This window comes from Haliotis rufescens, unplaced genomic scaffold (genome assembly GCF_023055435.1).
Source record: "Haliotis rufescens isolate VD_foot unplaced genomic scaffold, xgHalRufe1.0.p SCAF_19, whole genome shotgun sequence".
In the NCBI taxonomy this organism is placed as follows: domain Eukaryota; kingdom Metazoa; phylum Mollusca; class Gastropoda; order Lepetellida; family Haliotidae; genus Haliotis; species Haliotis rufescens.
Window position 1 is genome coordinate 17,181,654 of NW_025963879.1, and position 22,272 is coordinate 17,203,925.

A 22,272-nucleotide genomic window follows, 5' to 3' on the forward strand; every position below is an offset into this window, starting at 1 on the left:
GCGTGCCTAAGGGACGCAACTCTGCACAGCGAATCGCGGCGCCTTAGACGACTGGGCCACCCGTGCCCCCTGTTTCAATGTAGATCAGGACCGAAGCCCGAGAAACTTTTAGGAGTTAGCTTGCATCCAGTCACCCATCCACCTACTCTCCGCCACCAACAGTGAACGTTTCAAGCGATATCAACATAATTGTCCTGTTGGACATACGCATGTGTGCTCTGCCATTAGTAAACATAATCAATAAATAAACAAAGCTAATCATAGACTAATGTTATTTACCATATGACAATGAAAGGCAAGTTAGTTGGTATGATGCGATATACAATTATGATAATATAATATAATTTATGTGTCATGTGATATATACTGCTCATTTGTCATACAGTCCCTGAAACAATTATGTCCCAAACAACCCATGACAGTTGACCTTATAGATTTAATTAGATTTAATGTTTCTTCTTTAACGCCACACTCAGCTATATTCCAGCTATATGACAGCGGTCTGTAAATTATCAAGTCTGGACCAGACAATCGAGTGAATGACCTAATGAGCATCGATCTACGTAAAAGGTATACGTTGACATACATCGACCAAATCAGCCAGCCTGGCCACCCAATCCCGTTAGTCGCCTCTTACGGAGTGAGTGAGTGAGTGAGCGAGTGTGGTTTTACGCCGCTTTTAGCAATAGTCCAGCAATATTACGACGGGGAACACCTAGAAATAGTCGTGTTCACACTTTGTACCTATTTGAGGAATCGAACCGCGGGCTTTCGGCGTGAGGAGCGTATACTTTAACACCAGGTCATCCAACCACCATCTTCGTTTGTAGGACCGGTGAAATATTTAACTGAGATGCTACGTATATACAAAGATATTCTCAGTTGTTTACTAAACTGCATCATTGTTGGCTCAACTGTACACCCTGCAATAAAAACAAAACAAACAATAAAGCGACGCTCTAAAAATAAAACAATTACCTAGTTTATACACACCATAAAAAGTATGAAATACACAGTCAAGTCATAAACAACACGTTACTAAGTTTATCATCGAAAGCAAAGATTGTAATTAAAACCCTCTCCCCTGTTTTGAAAGTAGTAAGTGCGATCATGGATAGATCTCGTGTACGCATATGCCATCGTCCTCACGCACGTGTAATGCGCAGCCTTGCTCTGACCAGCCAGCTGAGTCTTTCGCACGCACACACAGAGCCGCGCGTCAGGACCATTATTGTATTATTTGGTCATGTGACATGTCGGGCCTGACGCATCATGCCAGTTCGTTGTGCAAGCTGAATTTGTTCATTTTCCTCCCTGTGCCCTGATGAGACGAAAGACACTCTTATCGCTTACGGTCAAAGGTTCCTTTGTCTCAAAGAAAATCGTGGCAGTTGGCAGTGTATACCACGATCGGCCATAGAAGCCTCGCTGTGCTGATCAGCTGTTGTGTGTGTTCAGTGTGTAACCACCGACGCTGAACACTGAACGAACTGTGTAGAATATTCCGAATAGACATCTGCGCATATCCTTTCACGGGTTAAGGTAAGAGCAAATCAAATATATTTGTTCACTTTTATATTTTTCATTCATGTTAATTCTTACCTATGTTGTTTAACCGAGGATGACAAATGTGGATTTCATCGCTTTGGCTGTCAATCAATAGCATGCAGCACACGCTGTTGTTCGCACAGGCCGAGGCTCGCGTGAACTGGACAGAACCAGATTTGACATATTTGTAAACGTGGGATTTCCTTGTTTTCAAAAGGAAATATTTGAACCACCTTAACAAAACCTTGAACACATGTTTTCTCATTAGCATCTACAACATTTTTAGTGACGATATTTTTTCAACTCTCACCAGTAATGTGTAAAAAGAAGAGTTAGTTTGTTGAAGTTTTTTCAATAGCGTTCTTTTAAACGAATATACTGTTTTTAATTTTCTGTAATACGGACGTGATATATTTTCTTGGAAGTAGCATTACACGACAGTGTTGCGTTCATGGTTGTCATAGAGAAATCTGTTGGGAGTATCAACTGGAAGCTCTTTGTGAAGCCGCCGTGAGTCGTTTACAGATACAATCCCGCAAACCGGCTCAAAGTATACGTTTCTCTTTTTTGAATGTTTACAGTTTTGATTTATAACAGCCATACATTCTCTGACAATCGTCCGAAAATTAGCTAATTGTAAAAATCAGGTTAATAGTTGAATATTGAGTTCGTTTTAGTTGCTTGGGCGAGTCACTTCAATTCACGCCACCGTGTTTTGAGGATTCGCGGAGTTCACGCTGAAGCACACGATTAACAGAGTCATAGATCAAAATTAAACCAAACCCTTACAAAGAATGATTTAGGAGTAAAAAAATGAACTTGTGATATCCAATGTGTGTAGAACTGACCTTTAAAGGAACATCTGATGACGTGCCACGAAATCAGGTTTAAGTAAATCCTCGATTACCCAGTGTTTTTTATTATACATCCAATGGAGACATTCGCTATCAAAGTTCCGTTCACCCGACGAAACGGACCTCACCGGATAGGAAGTGACGTCACTATCTTCAACTTTCTTATCATTAGCCGACCTCAGATTTTCTCTCGCTCGTGTGTGTTATGTGATTGGACGGCTATATTTAGAATTTCGATTTTGACCCTAAAACGAGCTGTCAATGGTATTTATCACCACAGAAAGGAGATATAACCATGCACGATTCTAGTCAGACTAGTTCTCAAAGATCCGGATTAGAATATAGAGGTAAGGGCCTCCCTGATCTAGTTGTTGCATGCCATCGTGTCCCAGTAGATCGATGCGCATGGTGTGAAACACTCGGTTGTCTGGTCAAGACTTGATTATTTATTTACAGACTGCTGTGTTATAGCTGGAATATTGCTGATTGCGGCGTTAAACAACAATTTTATTTAAAAAAAACCACACCACACAGTCTAAGGTTTACTGAATGGAAAGTATAATTTTATTTTTTTACAGATGTATATTTCCCATATGGATGTATCTGAGCTGACATTTTGCAAGATGACTTTTACGCATCACGCGAGGGCCACTTGCAGCTATAATCGGACTGTTTATGTTTACACATTGCTTGTTTTTATGATCGCGCACTCGTGTTCGTATACGTAGGACTTCTCGGTCAGCGCTCGGGGCGATCCATAATGGAATCAGTTTCATCACGTGACCGTCACATGACACAACTGATTCCGACCACAGCAGCCATGACAGTTATATATATACTCATGGAAACGAAAAGGGAACAATGATAAATATAGGGAAATAAGATTTTGTGTCAGCACATTCGAAATAGCGCCATACAAATTAAACATATGTTAGAATCAAATGTTGAGATGAGTTTGTGTGCATTGATTCCAACGTGTATCTTGACAAGCCCGGGAACCCATTATAGCATATCCTCGTTCTGTGTCTAAAACTTTGTGTTCCCTTATTCATCAGATTTTCGTGCTTGTCAAAACTCCTTTATCCACGCAAGATCTTTCGCCGTATATATATTGAAATATTGAAATGGGCTTATTTTGTTATTTTTAACGCCGGGTCAGGATGTACAACTAAATACTTATTACAGCATACATTATTGTCGCCCAGCTGTACCTACTCAATGCTGCAGGATCTGTCAGGATCCGTTTTACCGCGAATACAATGTTGCATCAATACTCCGGTTCTGCCCGAGGTGTGATGTGGGTGGCGGAATTAGCCGAGAGGATCGGAGTGATTGCAATGGCAGTCCACGAACCAGTCGAACAAGACTTCACGTCAATATTTCCAGCCTGTACCGGATTGTACCCGTTTATTTTCGTGTACATGCAAACAGTTGGTTTCTCGCATTGATCACGTGCCGTTGGAGGACAAACGTCATACTATTTTCTCCTTCACTGAATCGAAACACTTTAAACATATTCCACTGAGAAGTTCATGGACAAATACTTCCATATTTCGATGAATAAGTTCGTTTGTAATCAAGATGTGGCTCGGTGCATAGTCATATTGAACATACAAAAGGCTTTAAGTACCCTTTGAACATGTTTTAGTCCGCTAGTTACATAGATGGAATAGCGTTTTCATTGTCCACCGATAGGTATTGGCTTCTTAAGCGTTTGAACAGCACGAAAGGGAACTGGATTTAATCTTTTAAGATTTTTCTTAAATGTGGGTTGTCGAGCTGACGTTACCCATGAGGGATTGTTTGGACGAGGAGGACCTAGCATCCCATGGCTGTGTAATGAGCAGATTGAACAGGCTCTGGCAGACAGGATCTGCGTCCTGGCTTATTACGTGCCCCGATGTCGTAGGTCGATGCTCATGTGTTCAGTCACTGGTTTGTCTGGTCCAGGATCGACATTTACAGGCCGTCGTGATGAAGTTTGAATATTGCTGTATACGTCGTAAAACAACACTCGCTTAAAATGACGGAAATAGTTTGAATCGCTGCGAAACTTTCACCCATTTTCCAACCTGTTTTTTTTACGAAAGGATTGTCTATTCTTTTACTTGTACTCTCGGACGCAAAAGGCATCGTTGACTTCTCGAATTTGACTCACAACATTCGTTGACACTCGTGCCATTCCGGAATAAGCCGAATGCGTCTTTCATTAGTACGGAAAAACGCGAGTGATGGATGATTAATCCAAGGGAACACCGTAGCCCCTGAGAGTGAGTGTGAGGCGGTGTGAGGCGGTGTGAGGCGGTTCAACAGTCAAGAGAAGACCAACACGAATACCTAGACAAGGACTCCACGTTGTTCGGAAGGCCGAGAGAATAGATCTTTAAATGTTGGCAGTAAAAAGAATTAACATTTTAAACTCAAAGGATCAGGCTCCATACTCATGGACTGCACGTTTTCCTTAAAACATGTGATGACATTTGGGCAGTACCAAGTCACCGGTCCTGCGCAGTAATTAGTTCCGCTTATTCGCTGATTGGCTCAGACCGATGATTGTAGTTTCGAATACAAGTTCGTCGGGTTTATATTTCTAGTTTTGTAAGCACATCGCCAGTGTTCTTGGACTTCATCAAGTGGTAAACGTCTGAGACCTGCATCACTTCGGGCTTTCCTCCCACATTCAACTGACACGCCGTGGTATATCTGGAATACTGTTCAAAGCGGCGTTAAACCCAACTCACTCACTCACTCATAGCCTAAGTCAGTGTTGGTGGGGTGGCCATGTGGTCTATGTTCACTTCTCGTCCGTTAAGTGACGGCAGCAAAACATAGTATGTCGAACCAGCTGTGACAAATTCTATCTGTGTGTTTCTGCGGGATAAATGATGTACAGTAAACTACGGTTATTACGAACTCAAAGAGACCACTAATTTTAGTTCGTAATGACCGTAGTTCGTTATAAGCATATATACAGCATAAGGGCTGTACAAAGAAATTAGTTCCTCATACCAGTCGGTTGGTTATAAGCGTAGTTTACTGTACAGAGATAATGTAAATCGCCTGCGGGTCGTTATCTAGCATCACCAGCTGCAGATCTTATGGCCCCACGCCTACATTATCTAACTGCAAATTTAAAAGCGCTGACTGTGCAAATACAGAACACAGCTGAGTGCAGGATATATATATATATATATATATATATATATATATATATATATATATATATATATGTGGTGATTGGGAGTGTCGTTCCATTACAGTTGATGAATTGGTTGAATTGGAATCTGTAATCCAACTAAGATTGCTCTTATCGCTTCAGGTCGCAACAAATAAAAACTACTCATTGTCAGTGTGACAAACTTAACTTCTTTTTCATTCATGTCATCTGAGAAGCATACTAAAACTCAATTAGGTAAAAAAAATTGTAGACATACTCCAAAAGAGGGACATAATGACGAAAGTTGTTAACAGTAGATCTGAGTCTTGGCTGACTGGTTAGAAAGTTTAATGCCCTGTGTTGATCAGTGCTCAGCCACCCATACACAACCTGCTTTCGCAGTATACAATGTAGGTGAAACAGAAACAGGTCTCGAGGGTTTTGTCCTAGCGTATTGTAATAGTATTTACTGCCAACGCCGGACTTCGACCCTTTATTTTACGGGTCAAGGAGATCTGTTTATTGTCCGATGTAAGTCAGGTTCACTTGGTGCTGTTGATCGAGTAAGAACCCACATGGTACGTAATGTTTGCATATGTGCACGCTACTGGGTCGATGTCATCGTTTTCAGCTGCGAATGTTGACCCGCGGGAGTGTAATCAAAACAAGGGTATTAAAGTACGGAAGCCTTTTAGGGCCATTTTTCTTCTTGAAATTTCAAGATACTAACTTGGTATCTTCAACTTTGTATCTTGAAATTTCAACTTAGTATCTTGAAGTTTTAACTTAGTATCTTGAAATTTCAACTTAGTATCTGAAATTTCAAGAAAGTATCGAAAAAAACAAAAACAACAACAAATGGCCCTAAAAGGCTTCCGTATTCAAGCCTCCCTGTCGCACAGGGCCCTGACCGAGCACAAGCTGTTACGTGAAACTGAACAGTTTCGATAAATGATGACATTTAGGTGAAAAAGGGGCGCGAGGACACACGCACGGACATACACACACGAACGAACGCAGACACAGGTATATAAAGGTGTGTAGTCTGCCTACCATATATTATTTCCCCCTCCCCGAGCCCAGCCCTTTGCTGTAATGCTATAGCCCAAAATGAAGCAAGTCTATATTTTACACAGAGTCCGAGTCTCTATTCTCACTGTTCAATTTAGATGGAGTTGTTTGTTTCTATCAAAATTATGTATTTAGAGACTATGCGTTAGTCTATTGGGTGTGGAAGGTTGACATTACCCTGAGGGAAATATGACAATGAAAACAGTCACCCATACTTCCTTATGACAGCTGATGCGGCCAAATTTAGATGTTGTCATGGCAACCTGTTGTCGATCGCGACGATACGGTCATGTTTTGACAGCGAGTGACATTTTCATGGTTCTCCGGCGACAGTACACTCTTTTTTTCCGGATGTTGATAGACTTATTTGGGTTAAGCACGTGTGTAATTTGATAACTCCTTTGATAATATTTTCAATTTTCATATTTTGTTTGTTTTGATCTGTTTATTTGGTATATCAAAGAATTCTCGATAAATCGATCGTATAGTACACTCTAGCGTTATAGTAGTAGTAGTATTAGTATAAGTATTTATATTGCTCTGTTACAAATATGTCACTACGTGGAAATACTTGTATAGGAGCATTGATAATAACCTCGGTCACATTGATTCTTATTATATAATCCGACATCTGTATGTTGAATGAAAATATTTTGTTATATGATAACATTTCGTGCCGTCCCGACCGCCTCCGTGTTCTGGTGGTAGAGCGTCCGCCCAGAGAGCGATGGTCCGGCGTTAAAAGATGGAACTTGTTGTTACCCTGCCTGCCGCTTTGCATTAGAGGACTAAAACAAGGACTGGTCGGTCAGAATAGTATGTCTGAGTGGGGTATTCATGTTAAACTGCGGCATGGTATCTCAGCGGGCTAGCACTATAAAATCGGCATTAGTCCGGACTGGTACATACACACATACGTGTATGCAAGTCGCTATATCAGTGCAATAACCTTGGACTTGAGCCCTCTCACACCATTCCATATACGCATTTCTCCATTCTCCCAGCAACGCCAAAGGGATATCGATCCATATAGATTCTCAGTAGGGTGCTAGCCGCTAACAAATCGACGAGGCAGTCGTGAGAGCGTCATCGTGACGCTCGCAGTATTGATTATATAGACATAGACGGACTTATTCATGTGATATAGCGCAAACACAGCTGTCAATCAGATGTATATATATCACTGACTTACAATATACATATATTGATTTTGCAATAAACATACAATTATTTCAGCATTGTATTTTAATTAAATATGTCTGGACTTCATCTAACTGCAGATTAATTGCGAACATATAAATATAATAGTCTTTGTTTTATTTATTAATATGCTTGATATATATGATAGATCGATGTATTATATTCGGCATTTAAGGCCACATTGGTCCATTGTAAGTTAACATTTTCAGTTTCATTTGTTTATTCACGTGATATACATGATATATAAAAACTATCTGACAGAAAATTTTGTTTCAACAATATGGCTAATGAACGTATAACAGCAGAGTTGTTGGATTTTATAAGACTGATCATTAACATCTTCTTTTTATGCCTATTGTTAAACATCGGAACATACTTTTCTCTAAGATGTTCATATTTATCGCAAGTCATACAAATATAACATGAAATTCATCCTCTGTCTCCCCTAATTGGCAGTTTTTACACATACCCATTCCAATGCCCTTCTTTCACATCTACGTCTAAAATCTACAATGTAAAATCTAAAATCTAAAATCTAATGTGTAATGACGCATTGAATTTCCCCGTGATGTCGTAACAAGCGATTTAATTTTATATATTGCGTGATATTGCTAAAAGCGGCATAAAACACTACTCACTCGATATATATCACGCCTATAACAAAAATCCCAAATACTCCAACCTTCGCAGCCCCCCCCCCCCAAAAAAAAAAAGAAAGAAAGAAAAAAGTGAAAGTAATAATAAAAAATAAAAATAAAATATATATATATTTTTGTAAAAAAATAAATAAGAAACAAATATATATGAAGTAGTGGATCCTACCTTAACCTTTTATGTGAAACCTAACACCCGTGATCTCGAATGACACCAACAAGCTTGTACATGCTGCAGCAAATGACAGCCATGTCGATAGTGAACATGCTTGCATGACTATGACTGGACGCTGTAAAGAGAACCATAAAAAGCATCCGTCGTTTTACGTAACATACAAGGCAATAACGACTTGCCACAAACATACTGGTGTGAAATGCACACACGCCTTGACGTGATCACGCTCAGCCAACCAGCACAAACAGCTGGCTAAATAGCTAATTCAAAAGGTATGTATTGTGACATAAGCAAGACCTTTTTATTGCTGAAAGATTATGGCAGCCAGGTGTATGTAGGCCATGTATTGTATTCACATCATACGTGTAGCATGAGAATGACGGCATATATTGCAGCAGTAATTGCTTTACGAGTTCCGACTGGCGCGATGGGTCAGGCATGCAATTGAAATGTCAGTTGATTCATCTTAGGGTTCAAATCCAACAATCGCTGCAAAAGATCAAGCTCATTTCTGGTCTCCCAGTCTTCTAAGGCGCCGAGTTGCGTCCTTTGGGCACGCCAGAAACCTATGATTGTGGGTTCGAATCCCGGTTCGCCCCGATTATGTTTCTAGGTTTGTCAGCACCATACCCGTGCTCGTGGTTTTCACCGAAGTGGTAGACGTCTGAGACATGCATCACTTGGGGCTTTCCTCCCACATTAAGCTGGCACGCCATGATATAACTGGAATACTGTTAAAAGAGGCGTTAGCCCCAACTCACCCACTCACTCACTCACTAAGGCGCCGTAATTAGCTTGCAGAGTTGTGTCCCTTGGACACGCCAGAAACCTATGATCGTGGGTTCGAATCCCGGTTCGCTTCGATTATGATTCCCCTCACAAGAAACTGACACGCCGTGGCGTTACTTGAATACTATAACTGGGGAGTGTCCCTTTTGGACGGTAAGACAGCCCAGTGATAAAGGCGTTCGGCCAGCGTGTTTGTTCAGTAACACACATATACGAATACCTTCCTCGGTGATCCTGGTATTACGTGTTGATCATGTGGGATTATCGTCAAAAGTACTGAGTGTGTTGATAATACTGACGAATATGACATCTCCCTGAGGCAAGGGAGTTAACTCTAAAAGTCCAGTTTCCGTTTGCAGTCAGTTAACTCCCTTGCCCCGGGAAGATGGACGAATGAGCGTGTCCAACGGCAGGATTTTATTTACATCACGCCATTAAAATACAGATTAGTAGGGGAGTTTGCTTCAATGCCGCTTTGAACAGTATTTCGGTGCTGGCGTATCAACTTCTCGGGAAAGAAAGCCCTAAGTTCTTCACGTCGTAGGCATTCGCACCTTTGGTGAATGTCACAAGCATCGGTATGGCGAAGACGAACCAACTATCTGGAATTCGAACTAACAATCAAAAGTTTTTGAGTGTGAGTGAATATAGTTATACGCCGCATTTGGCAATTTTCCAGCAATATCGCAGCGAGGGACAACAGAAATGACACACATTGTGCCCGTTTGAAGAATTGAACCCGGGTCTTCAGCGTGACGAACGAACGCGTTAACCACAAGGCTACCCCACCAGCCCTCATATTTTTTGGCACGCCCGGGACGCATCTCTGCACGACGAATTGCGGCGCCTCAGGCAACTGGGCCAGCCGTGGCTCCAAATACCAATGAAGACATTAATGCAGATTATTTGACCTTGTTCTGGACACGATGTCATTGAAGGAAGATGTGGTCAGCTGTCAGGACTATTGACCACTCATCAAGAACATTCATGGGTTCCAGCCGATTCGTTTACTTATGGTATTGACCAGACTGTCTGCACCACCCTCGCTATATAACTCATGTCTGATCTCGGGGCGGTTTCTCGCGTGTAAGGTCATGAGTGAACTGATTTCAGAAACAACATTAACAGAAGCCGAGGTCACGTACGGGTCAACCTCACTGGCAGCTTGAAACAAGCATGTGAAACATCGCTTTGTATTGAGCCACTTAGTGGCCGGCCTAGACTAACGCTTAGTCTCTTAAAATATATAATTTTGATAGAAACAAATGTGATAGGCATTTCTTAGAAGTTGACGGATGACAAAGTAGACACAATTTGCAGGAGGCACGGGTGGCCCAGTCGTCTAAGGCGCCGCGATTCGCTGTGCAGAGTTGCGTCCCTTGGGCACGCCAGAAACCTATGATTGTGGGTTCGAATCCCGGTTCGCACCGATTATGTTTCTAGGTTTGTCAGCATCATACCCGTGCTTGTGGGTTTCACCGAAGTGGTAAACGTCTGAGACCTGCATCACTTCGGGCTTTCCTCCCACATTAAGCTGACACGCCGTGATATAACTGGAATACTGTTATAGGGGGGTAAAACCCAACTTACTCACTCACACAGCTGCAGCGGACCTTGTTGCCGTGACCGTCAGACAAACTTTGCCCATGACCTTGAAAGTATCCCAATATGATAATATTATATGATATCTCTTGTCACGTTGAGAGAGACGTACGATTTGTGAGACCAAAATGGGATGATAGCGGTCCGCCATTATTTAGGTTTTAATGTCAATCATATTAAGTGCCTTGTTTTTTTGTGACATGAAGTGCCACCGAGTCTAACAACGTCATGGCGCATGTATCTATCTACAGACAAAGGGATAACGTCTGCTCCCTGATAACGAGGCCTGCTATAACTATGTTTCAGATTCAGCAATATGGTGGCGGGAAAGACGTGTGATGGTCAGAGTCTGACGTCACAGCCGGGGACCGTTGCCAATGACAACGGCAGATTGGCACCAGAAACAGACGTCAATAACCAAAGGTCATCGCGAGTTGAAATGCCAGACATGGCTATCAACAGAAGTGACGATTGTTACGCTGTTTCTAGAACAGAGGATGAGAACCAGCATCGCGACATGGCGTCTTCAGATGGTCCTGTACACTCGTCAGACAAGAGGCAGGACAACGTCCACGCAGATCCCTTCAACAGCGACTACACCGACTCAGTCGGCAGTGCGGACAGTTCAAAGTTCCTGCTGCCACTGAAAGACAAAGACAATGACGTCATCGTTGACGGCTGTGCTCAATCAAACCACGACGTGTCGCTCTCCCCCAAGATCTCCATCAACGATGTTGTGATAGACTGTTACGAAAACAGAAACTACACGGATTCCGTGACGTCTCACTTCTCCGCTAGTCAGCCCCTTCTCAACACAACGGACAACCTCCGTAACTTTGTGAAGGAAGTGGAGACCCCAGTCCTTGGTCTTATCGACCATCCTGGGTTCATGTCCTCACAGAGAGATCTCTCAAGCACGAGCAACATAACCTTCGCCTGTCAGAAAGCCTTGAAGTACCTTCAGGATGAACGGGTGGCCAGCTCTCTCCTTCTACCCGGGAGTACTAAAGACGTGTCCAAGCTGCCCCCCGAAGACGGGAAGGGTCCTTATGATGTTGACCATAACATCGTCCCCAGCGGGCGCCACACGCGCAACCTCATTGCTCTCAGTGTTAGCATAACAATGGCTTTCATCGCCAGTGGAACGCTCCGTAACCTTCAGACCAGCCTCAATCACGAAGGAGGGGTGGGCGTAATATCGTTGGCTATGACCTTCATGGGGTTTATGATTGGTAGCGTATTCAGCCCCTTCCTCGTCCAGAACTTCCACCCCTACCGCGCTCTTCTGGTTTCCATGCTTCCTTACCTTCTTTACATAGCCGCAAACTTCTACCCAGTAATTTGGCTAATGACCCCCGTCTCCTTACTATGGGGGGTCAGTTTTGCATTAATGTGGAACGCTATGAGCACCTATATCACCTTCCTGGCCAAAGGCTACTCCGAGAAGAAGAAACAAGATTACGAAATTGTCCTCAGTCGATTTTTCGGCATCTTCTATCTTGTGTGGCAACTGTATATGATCTTTGGCAACCTCATTGCTTCTCTCGTTCTCACATACGCGACCCCCGCTGGAACTACCGCTTCCAGTACAACGTCAAACGATACTGTCATGAATCAAACACTTACATTTATGAACCAATCCAGGTTTTCCTTCCCCAATGAGTCTGTGATACTAAACTCCTCATCACCGTCATCCGACTATGCGCTGTGCGGAGCAAGCTACTGTCACCATTACACCATCAGCAATGCAGGATCGACTGACAATTCATTCGCCAAGTATGTGCTGTATGGCGTCTACGCGGGAGTGATGTTCTTTGCGGTTATTATCGCCTTCTTCCTCTTGGAACCTCTCAACAGTCGTCTTTTCAGTGCCACTATCTCATGCAGCGTTGTCAAGTCGCAGATTGTCTCCCTTGGCAGGTTCGCCTTAAACCGGAAGTTCCTCTTGCTTTGCCCCCTTCTCCTGTTCAGCCAGATGCAGGCAGCTTTCGCCAGCGGTGAAATTGCAAAGGTGAGAAATGCTGTCACTCTCCTTTATTTGCTGATAAAGAAACAAACCATTATCAATTTCCCAAGAGCCGTGAAGATCCGGGGTAGAATAGTTCTTCAGCAACCCATGCTTGCCGTGAAAGGCGAGTATGCTTGTCGTAAGAGGCGACTAACGGGATCGGATGGTCAGGCTCGCTGACTTGGTTGATGCATGTCATCGTATGCCAATTGCGTGGCTCGATGCTCATGATGTTAATCACTGGATTGTCTGGTACAGACTCGATTATTTACAGACCGCCGTCATATAGCTTGAATATTGCTGAGTGCGGCGTTAAACAACAAACAAACAAACCAAAAAACGTATTAAATAACGGTAAATACGGCGGACGGTTCTTATTGTACGGTATTTCTGGACTGGTGTTAAATAATAAAATAATAAAATAAAAAAATATAATTGAATAACTGCGCTTGCAGTTTATTTACATGAACGTTAAACATATTTATGTCTTCAGGTTTTTTTGTGTAAATTCTAGTTATTTAACGTTCCTTGCATCTATTTCTTCAGGCGTTTGTGACGTGCCCAATTGGAGTTCATATGGTTGGGTATACCCTGATCTGCATGGGTGTGTCGGGTAGCGTCAGTGCCTACCTCAGCGGGTGGCTCTGTAGATACTTGGGCCGGACGGTCATGATCGGCGCAGGTACGTCCCTTGTTATCTTTCGTCAGTTTCATTAAGAAGGGTTAATTATATTTCGCTCCATAATTCTTTGATATATGCTTCATTTGGTAAACATGGAGCTGCATCAGCAGAATCTTTATTATTCATCTATCATTGTGTTTAAACTGTAACTTGAATGTCCTATTTGTTTAATCACCATCATTTTCTTCCCGGATCGTGCCATCACAAGTTGAATGGTTGAATTGTCATTAATTCAATTTCAGAAATAAAGAAATATTAATTCCACAGAATCACCGTGAGAAGTTTATGAAGACAATGAAACTTGTGGTTGCTAAGCATTTCCTCTCTGTACATCACGACAAAAAACATTCTCTCATCATGAATGAAACTCCATAATAAAAATCAGAACTCGATTTCAGAATAATATTTTAAAATGACATCCATCATATCATTCCACGTCCTTCATATTGCATCGCCAAGGATAGCTGGCTTGCTACATCTTCGTAGTGGTGATTCAATATGGCCGTCAAAATGGCCGCCATTAGCATCACCTGTGCCAGCCCTTGTTTGGGCTGGCGGGCTAGTTATCCGCCCTCCCATCTGTCAGACAATGCATATGCTATGTTCCTGTTTCAGTCTCTTGAATTTAGGTTTGGTATATCACCACAAGGCAGCATTGTAAGAATCCATTCTCCATGCTGAGTGCGACTCTCAAATTAAGTCTTCCCTCCATCATGTCTCTCGTTAACGGAAAAGTCCCCCGTCAGTGACGTCAAAAGGGGAACGTTTTCCGATTGGTGAGTAATGGGCATGCGCAGTCATGCCTAGGACCACGGTAAGGCGACAGGTGCTAGCGTGCTTGCTTGTTGACAATGAACACTGGGTCTCCTCTGGGAGACCAAACGTCAGTCCCGAATCGCACAACCGAATGTTTCTGTGAATTTGGACAAAGAGGAATTTATTTTTTGTTCCTGACTCAGGGAATGTAGGTTGTATTTGTTTTGTGATTAGTTTTAGCATTGGAGAAACAAGTCCCGCTTTTCTGTGAAAATGTTTTTTGGGGTCAAAGCTGCTTCCATTAAACTTTGGCTATGTATTGTCACCGATCTGACTTGCAGCAGCAGATTCTATTCTGCGTTGACTAAAAAGCATACATGTGCTACGTTGTGGACGATCAATAAATGCGTGTGTGTTTAACATGCGTTCGTTCGCGTAAACGTTTGCGTGCGCGTTTGCATGTGTGTGTTTAGTCGTTAAAATACATGTATGTTTTTTGAGGGTTTAAACTTTTTGTACACTTCGTCTTAACGATGTAAGTACCAGGTCACAATGAACTGATCGGAATCAGCTGCTGCAAGTCATAATTTATTTTATTTCTATTTGCATCACATCAGAGTGAAAGGATTAAATCTGTATCATATAGATTGTTTCAACAAATTATGAAAAAACGGGCTCATTACCACAAAAAAACCTATAATTAATTATCATATGTTTGTCGATACTTCCTGACAATGATCAAGAGTGAAAACATTCTTTACGGGAAATGATAATAGTTTTCATTACTGACGTGCTGAGAATATATATCTATGAATATAGTATCATTTCGATTGGATCATGAATTTGAAAAAAACCATGAATTGTTGAAATTATCTCGAGGTGTGCAGTGAATTGTGACACAATGTATACTTATAAACGATTCGTGCAAACAACACAGCTTTAATCAGAAACACAGACACTCACTTATGTATTGGCAGTGAGGTCAATTTGTATATTTACTTACATATAGAATTAACGAAAGGCTTCATCTAAGATCAATTTTCAACACGGAAATCTTTGAAGATAATAAGAATAAAAACATTCTTCCGATTAATTCTACAAGAAAAAATATAAACAATATAAAAACACTATTACCATACTAATTATGAATTATTAATTCAACTTCTTGTAAAGTGAGTTACGATTGGTTCCAACATAATTCTTTGGATAAGATAGATGATGCCTTTTACTTAGACTTTTTCAATATTAGCTTATATACACCAGGCTTTTAGTTAATATTCAGTTTATCATTCACAGGATTTATCCTGTTGGAGTATCGGCCAGGTAAGTATGAGTGATAAATGTAAGTAATCCTCAATAAGTTTCGCAACGCCAAACTCTCTGAACTGGCGCGTCTGTGAATCCATCGTTAGATTTGTAGGCGGCGAGAAAGACTTTGTTGGCACCGCAAGGTTATGTTGCATTGTGGGTAGTTACAGCCATATTGTTATTTTGTTTTGTTTTAAATTCAGTACTGTAATTTGTACTTACGTGACCGTGTATATTTGGTGCACTCGATACTATTGAAATATCTATACTGACAAAAACCTGTTACATGTTTTTTCAATTTATGCGATTGGGCGTATAAACGTGAAAACATTAAAAGAAAGATTTTAATAAGATCTATACTAGCATCATCCAGTGCATCAAATGGTGTATTGATATAAGCAGTACTGGCTTGCTGATATTATTAATATTTGAATAGAGATCAGGTAGTGGAAGCGATAATTCGTCACGAAGATTTGGTTCGATTCTGCCGGACTATGAGTGAAGCCCGTTGTCTTCTATCGTGACACGGTCTGAATAATGCTAAACTTTGCAAATACTACAGCCACGATCTCAATTGTTGAATGAAGCTCACAATGGAAAATAAATAATTTTTTGGTATTGCTGTAATTGTCCCCTGACGGGTGCTCGACACCTGGTTTACCTGTGTCAGACCCGTTTCACCGTTGGCCGCCTCAATATATCCATGGTGTTATTGGTCTCAAATCATTAGCTCGTTCCCATGATGAAATAAGATTTCTGAAATAGAACTCAGCAAGCGAAATCGATGACTCAGAGGGTGAGTCAGCTTTATGTGCGCCAGTACTGTTGACCTATCACGTGACGCCCACGTGACCGCTGACAAAGGATGCACATTTCCTAGGGCAGTGATCAGAACACCACGAGTCCGACTGGTAATTGTCTCGTGCTGAGTGGACACGTCCGGCCAAGTGCATCTTCTGTCAACGAGGGGTCAGACCTTACTTCTGTCATTATTGATTGGTTAGTTATCGATCTCGTTGCCCTGTAGTTATCGATTGCGTTACTCTTCGCCACTGCCGCCCGTAGATGACTGAGCCTGCTCGCGACTAGCCCTTTCCTTAGGTTGAGCTGTTTGTTTATAGTTAACTGTTATTAGTTTAAGAATGCGTGGTTTGTATCAGAATATTTCTGGTATGAGAGAGCGAGAAAGATTATGTATTAGATGTTTATATATTCACGTGTTTCAACCAAGCAATACACATATGTGATTGGAGGTGTAGACTTCAACTTAAAAGATATATACTGACACACTTTAAGAACGCATATTTGAATTTGTGTAATATTTGGCAAAATTGCCACAAAAATCCAATAATGTTGTGTATTTAAGCATGATATAATCAAGTATAGCAATGTCGTTGATCGGGTTCGAATCCCATTTTATGCTCATGGTAGTAAATATTCACTGCTGAATCCTTTTCTTGTCGTTCATTGCGAACTAATGATGCGTTTTCACTGTGTGTCTAATACATTGATGATGACTCTAAAGGACTCGCAAAAGTCTGACGCTTAGTCATCAATTGTCGCCTTATGGTGTAGAAATGTATATAGAAAACCGAATCACACATGTGTATTGCTATTATTACAATGAAGTTCAATGGAAAGCACTGTTCGTTTGAGCGGACACAACGCATTCACTGTTAACTGTGAATAATGGCGTACAGACTTGAATTACAATGCTTGAAAGGTGCTTACATCACTGGCGATTGCCTTGCGTCAAAGAAAAGCGGGATAACTCCAATGTACACAGAATGCGGTTTTCATACCACTAGTGAATTTATTAAAGACATAGAATGGGAAATTTACCCTCCAAAATCTCCTGTCTCTTTCTCCAATGTTCATTTGGAACTACGGTTGTGTGAAGGGTCGGCTGTGCATGTGTGCCATGTCTTTCAATAGGGATATTTTGTTCTCTTTTTAGCGGTCGCTGTCGATCTTGGCCTGTTGGCCCTTATGGCAATATGGAAGCCTACTCCCGATTCGCTTATTGTTATCTTTATTCTGATTGGCCTGTGGGGAGTTGGCGACGGAATCTGGATGGCCCAAAGCAACAGTGAGTTTTAACAAGGGGATATCTGCTAGCGATACAATAGTGTGTGTACGAGTTAAGACGTCAATAAAGGTATTCAATTACTATCGTTTCACAAAATAGTATTAGCTTATGAAAGGGGCTGTTCTTTGAAAAAGGCAGAAGGTCTCAAACACATAACTGGTTCGGAGAAAGTTCGATGGGGTAGCTTCGAGGTTAATGCGTTGACGCCATAAGCCTTGGTTCGATTCCCCACATGGGTAAAGACCATTTTCAGTGTCCCCTGACATGATATTGCGGGAATATATCTAAAGGCGGCGTAACTCAATTCTCACTTACTCACTCACTCAATGAAGGGTCATGAATAAAAATAATCATAATTTATTTTATTGGGATCATATTCAGCCCGTGGTGGTGGCGTTGCTCTTTTGATGAAAAGCGTTAGGTTCAACACATAAGTCATTTGTGGTGTCCCCCGTCGTGACAATGCTAGAATATTACCAAAACCACTTACCGCCTCCGTGGTCTAGTGGTAGAGCGTCCGCCCGGAGAGCGGAAGGTCCGAAATTCGATCCCCGACCGCGTCAACATACACTTGTTGTTACCCTGTCTGGCGCTCGGCATTAAGGGGCTAAAACAAGGACTGGTCGGCTCGGAGTCAGTATACTGTGTCTGAGTGGGGTCTTCATGCGGCATGGTATCTCAGTGAGCTGGCACTATAAATCGGCATCAGTCCGGACTAGAACAAGCAGCCACACACACACGTGCATGCACGTCGCTATATAAGTACAATAATCTTGGAGGCGACGTTAAACCCCATTTCACCCCACCTCACCATCAAAACCACTCGCTCTCACACTTTCAGCCATCATCGACTTTATAACTACAAGTTATATTTTCGTTGCAGTTATTTTCTAACGATCTCTTTTCCCAGGTCTCATGGGCGTGTTGTTTCCAGACCAGTTCGAGGAGGCCTTCACTGGGATGAGGGTGATGCAGGGTCTAGGACCAACCATCGCCTTTGCCTACGCCCAGTTCTTCTGTATGGCCACGAAGATCTATATCATGGCGGGGATCTGTGTGCTGGCCCTGGTTGGATATCTAATAGCAGACCACATCGTGAGGAAGGAACGCAAGGTGGCGAATCTGACTGTTGGTGAAAGATCAACATGAACTCGAAATCTTCGTTTTATGAAGAAATCAGCAAGTTCCTCAAGGGAATGTATGGACAATACAAATTGATAATTTGACAGTTACTCAAGGGAATGTATGGACAATACCAATTGATAATTTGACAGTTCCTCCAGTGAGTGTATGGACAATACAAATTGATAATTTGACAGTTCCTCCAGTGAGTGTATGGACAATACAAATTGATAATTTGACAGTTCCCCCAGTGAGTGTATGGACAATACAAATTGATAATTTGACAGTTCCTCCAAGGAGTGAATGGACAATACAAATTGTTTGTATGGACGATTGTACAGAAAGGTTTTGGATCTCCTGATTCGGGACCAGACGATCGCAAAAGAATGCAGATCCGCATTTTGTGGGTGGTAACAACAAACTTCGCCATCTTGCTGATGTCGAGGTGGACACGTCCACTATTTTCAGTACCTGATGGGAAGTACTTGTGTCATTTAGAAATACTACCAAGGACGACACTATGGTTAAAGTACGATTAACAGCTTGACAAAAGCTTTGCAATACAAAAATAATGTGTTCAACTTGTAAGTACAATAATTTACCAAGTGGTGGCAGCTTGCCATACAGTAATTCTAGGATAAAGCTTAGTGCTGATTGACATGATGCTACCCTCTGGTATATTGTTAACTAAGGGTCGTATTTTTTCAGTGCTCTTTTAATGTACTTTTGCAAAACATTTTTTCCTGTCGGAAGAGCATATTCTGCTTGTTTTCCGAGGATACTATGACGCTTTTATCACAAGCAGTGTTTGATCTGTTTATTTTGTATTGTTGTTTATGTTTTATTATGTAGCTCTATGTTTATGATATATGTAGATCACTGTTGTTGAGTTTATAGAAAGAGTTTGTTTACGTTGTTTAAAAGTTTCTTAGAAACGTAAGCGTGCTATCATCGTTGAAGTACATGGGTACATAGTTTTTTCATGGTAGGGGATATATCAATGCAGATATATTTTCATTCATCAAATGTGACTGCACACATTCCTTGCATCTGTGATATCAAATGTGCATCTGTTCAAGACAGAATTCTTAAAAATAAGTTTCAATCAATCAACTTTCAACTTCCAAGTTTTTGTCACTTTTCTTGTAATTTCATCTGATCCATTTTTGCCGATTATATTGGTTGGGGCAAACCAGTTATATCTATGTTATTTTTTATATCAACGTTGCTTATTTATTATAGAGTTATATACCATGCATTTACGTATATCCTATACTTCATATTGCTGATATATTGATTTTCATAAAATCATTTGTGGGTGATATGCACCTCAACATAATATAGGCTAATTTAACACTACGATTTAATCACCAGGTGCCTGTACATCCCTTGCAAATGCTGACTATAAATACGGCATAGCTAATCTGTGCCAAAAGCGATATGTACGAAATTGGGGCTATAGTCACGTGTTTGGTCACGTGTTCTTAGTCTCCATTTTGTGCGGCTGCTGTCTCGTCCTCGAGTTTAGACCGCATGCTGTATTCACTGCCATGTGTTCAAATAAAAAATTAAATTGATTGACTTTGCTTTGTATTTTTGTTCCGTGGTCTAGTGGATGGAACGTCTGCCTGGAGAGCAGAAGGTCGGAAGTTCGATTCCCGGCCGCCTCCGTGGTCTAGTGGATGGAACGTCTGCCTTGAGAGCAGAAGGTCGGAAGTTCAATTCCCCGCCTCCTCCGTGGTCTAGTGGATAGTGCGTCTGCCTTGAGAGCAGAAGGTCGGAAGTTCGATTCCCCGCCACCTCCGTGGTCTAGTGGATAGTGCGTCTGCTAGGAGAGCAGAAGGTCGGTAGTTCGATCCCCGGCCGCCTCCGTGGTATAGTGGATGGAACGTCTGCCTTGAGAGCAGAAGGTCGATAGTTCAATTCCTGGCCGCCTCCGTGGTCTAGTGGATGGAACGTCTGCCTTGAGAGCAGAAGGTCGGTAGTTCGGTTCCCGGCCGCCTCCGTGGTCTAGTGGATGGAACGTCTGCCTTGAGAGCAGGTCGGAAGTTCGATTCCCCGCCGCCTCCGTGGTCTAGTGGATGGAGCGTCTGCCTTGGGAGCAGGGGGTCGGAAGTTCGGTTCCCGGCCGCCTCCGTGGTCTAGTGGATGGAACGTCTGCCTTGAGAGCAGGTCGGAAGTTCGATTCCCCGCCGCCTCCGTGGTCTAGTGGATGGAACGTCTGCCTTGAGAGCAGGTCGGAAGTTCGATTCCCCGCCGCCTCCGTGGTCTAGTGGATGGAACGTCTGCCTTGAGAGCAGGTCGGAAGTTCGATTCCCCGCCGCCTCCGTGGTCTAGTGGATGGAACGTCTGCCTTGAGAGCAGGTCGGAAGTTCGATTCCCCGCCACCTTCGTGGTCTAGTGGATGGAACGTCTGCCTTGAGAGCAGGGGGTCGGAAGTTCGGTTCCCGGCCGCCTCCGTGGTCTAGTGGATGGAGCGTCTGCCTTGAGAGCAGAAGGTCGGAAGTTCGATTCCCCGCCACCTCCGTGGTCTAGTGGATAGTGCGTTTGCCAGGAGAGCAGAAGGTAGGTAGTTCGATCCCCGGCCGCCTCCGTGGTCTAGTGGATTGAGCGTCTGCCTTGAGAGCAGAAGGTCGGTAGTTCGATTCCCGGCCGCCTCCGTGGTCTAGTGGATGGAGCGTCTGCCTTGAGAGCAGAAGGTCGGTAGTTCGATTCCCGCTACCTTCGTGGTCTAGTGGATGGAGCGTCTGCCTTGAGAGCAGAAGGTCGGTAGTTCGATCCCCGGCCGCCTCCGTGGTATAGTGGATGGAGCGTCTGCCTTGAGAGCAGAAGGTCGGTAGTTCGATTCCCCGCCACCTTCGTGGTCTAGTGGATTGAGCGTCTGCCTTGAGAGCAGAAGGTCGGTAGTTCGATTCCCGGCCGCCTCCGTGGTCTAGTGGATGGAGCGTCTGCCTTGAGAACAGAAGGTCGGTAGTTCGATTCCCGGCCGCCTCCGTGGTCTAGTGGATGGAGCGTCTGCCTGGAGAGCAGAAGGTCGATGGTTCTACTCTCCGGCCGCCCGCGTGGTCTACTGAATAGAGCGTCTCCCCGGAGAGCAGAAGGTCGGTGGTTCTACATTCCGGTTCGCTGTGCAGAGTTGCGTCCCTTGGGCACGCCAGAAACCTATGATTGTGGGTTCGAATCCCGGTGTGCCCCGATTATGTTTCTAGGTTTGTCAGCACCATACCCGTGCTCGTGGGTTTTACCGAAGCGGTAAAC

At 42.8% G+C, this 22,272-nt stretch overlaps 1 protein-coding gene across 2 annotated transcripts; it reads left to right on the forward strand.

Moving 5' to 3' along the window:
* The first annotated feature begins 1,236 nt into the window (after positions 1 to 1,236).
* Positions 1,237 to 20,592, forward strand: LOC124137570 (protein unc-93 homolog A-like). 2 transcript variants are annotated; one of them, XM_046503924.2, is made up of 5 exons: positions 1,238 to 1,542; positions 11,356 to 13,060; positions 13,604 to 13,739; positions 17,761 to 17,892; positions 18,803 to 20,592. In XM_046503924.2, exons 2-5 carry the CDS (start codon positions 11,366 to 11,368, stop codon positions 19,039 to 19,041), a joined length of 2,202 nt encoding a protein of 733 aa, XP_046359880.2. In that variant the 5' UTR covers positions 1,238 to 1,542; positions 11,356 to 11,365; the 3' UTR covers positions 19,042 to 20,592. The 2 variants fall into 2 exon arrangements, with proteins under 2 accessions (XP_046359881.2, XP_046359880.2); XM_046503925.2 differs by lacking the exons at positions 17,761 to 17,892; positions 18,803 to 20,592 and adding an exon at positions 14,355 to 15,237 and having other exon boundaries at positions 1,237 to 1,542.
* Positions 20,593 to 22,272: the final 1,680 nt, after the last annotated feature.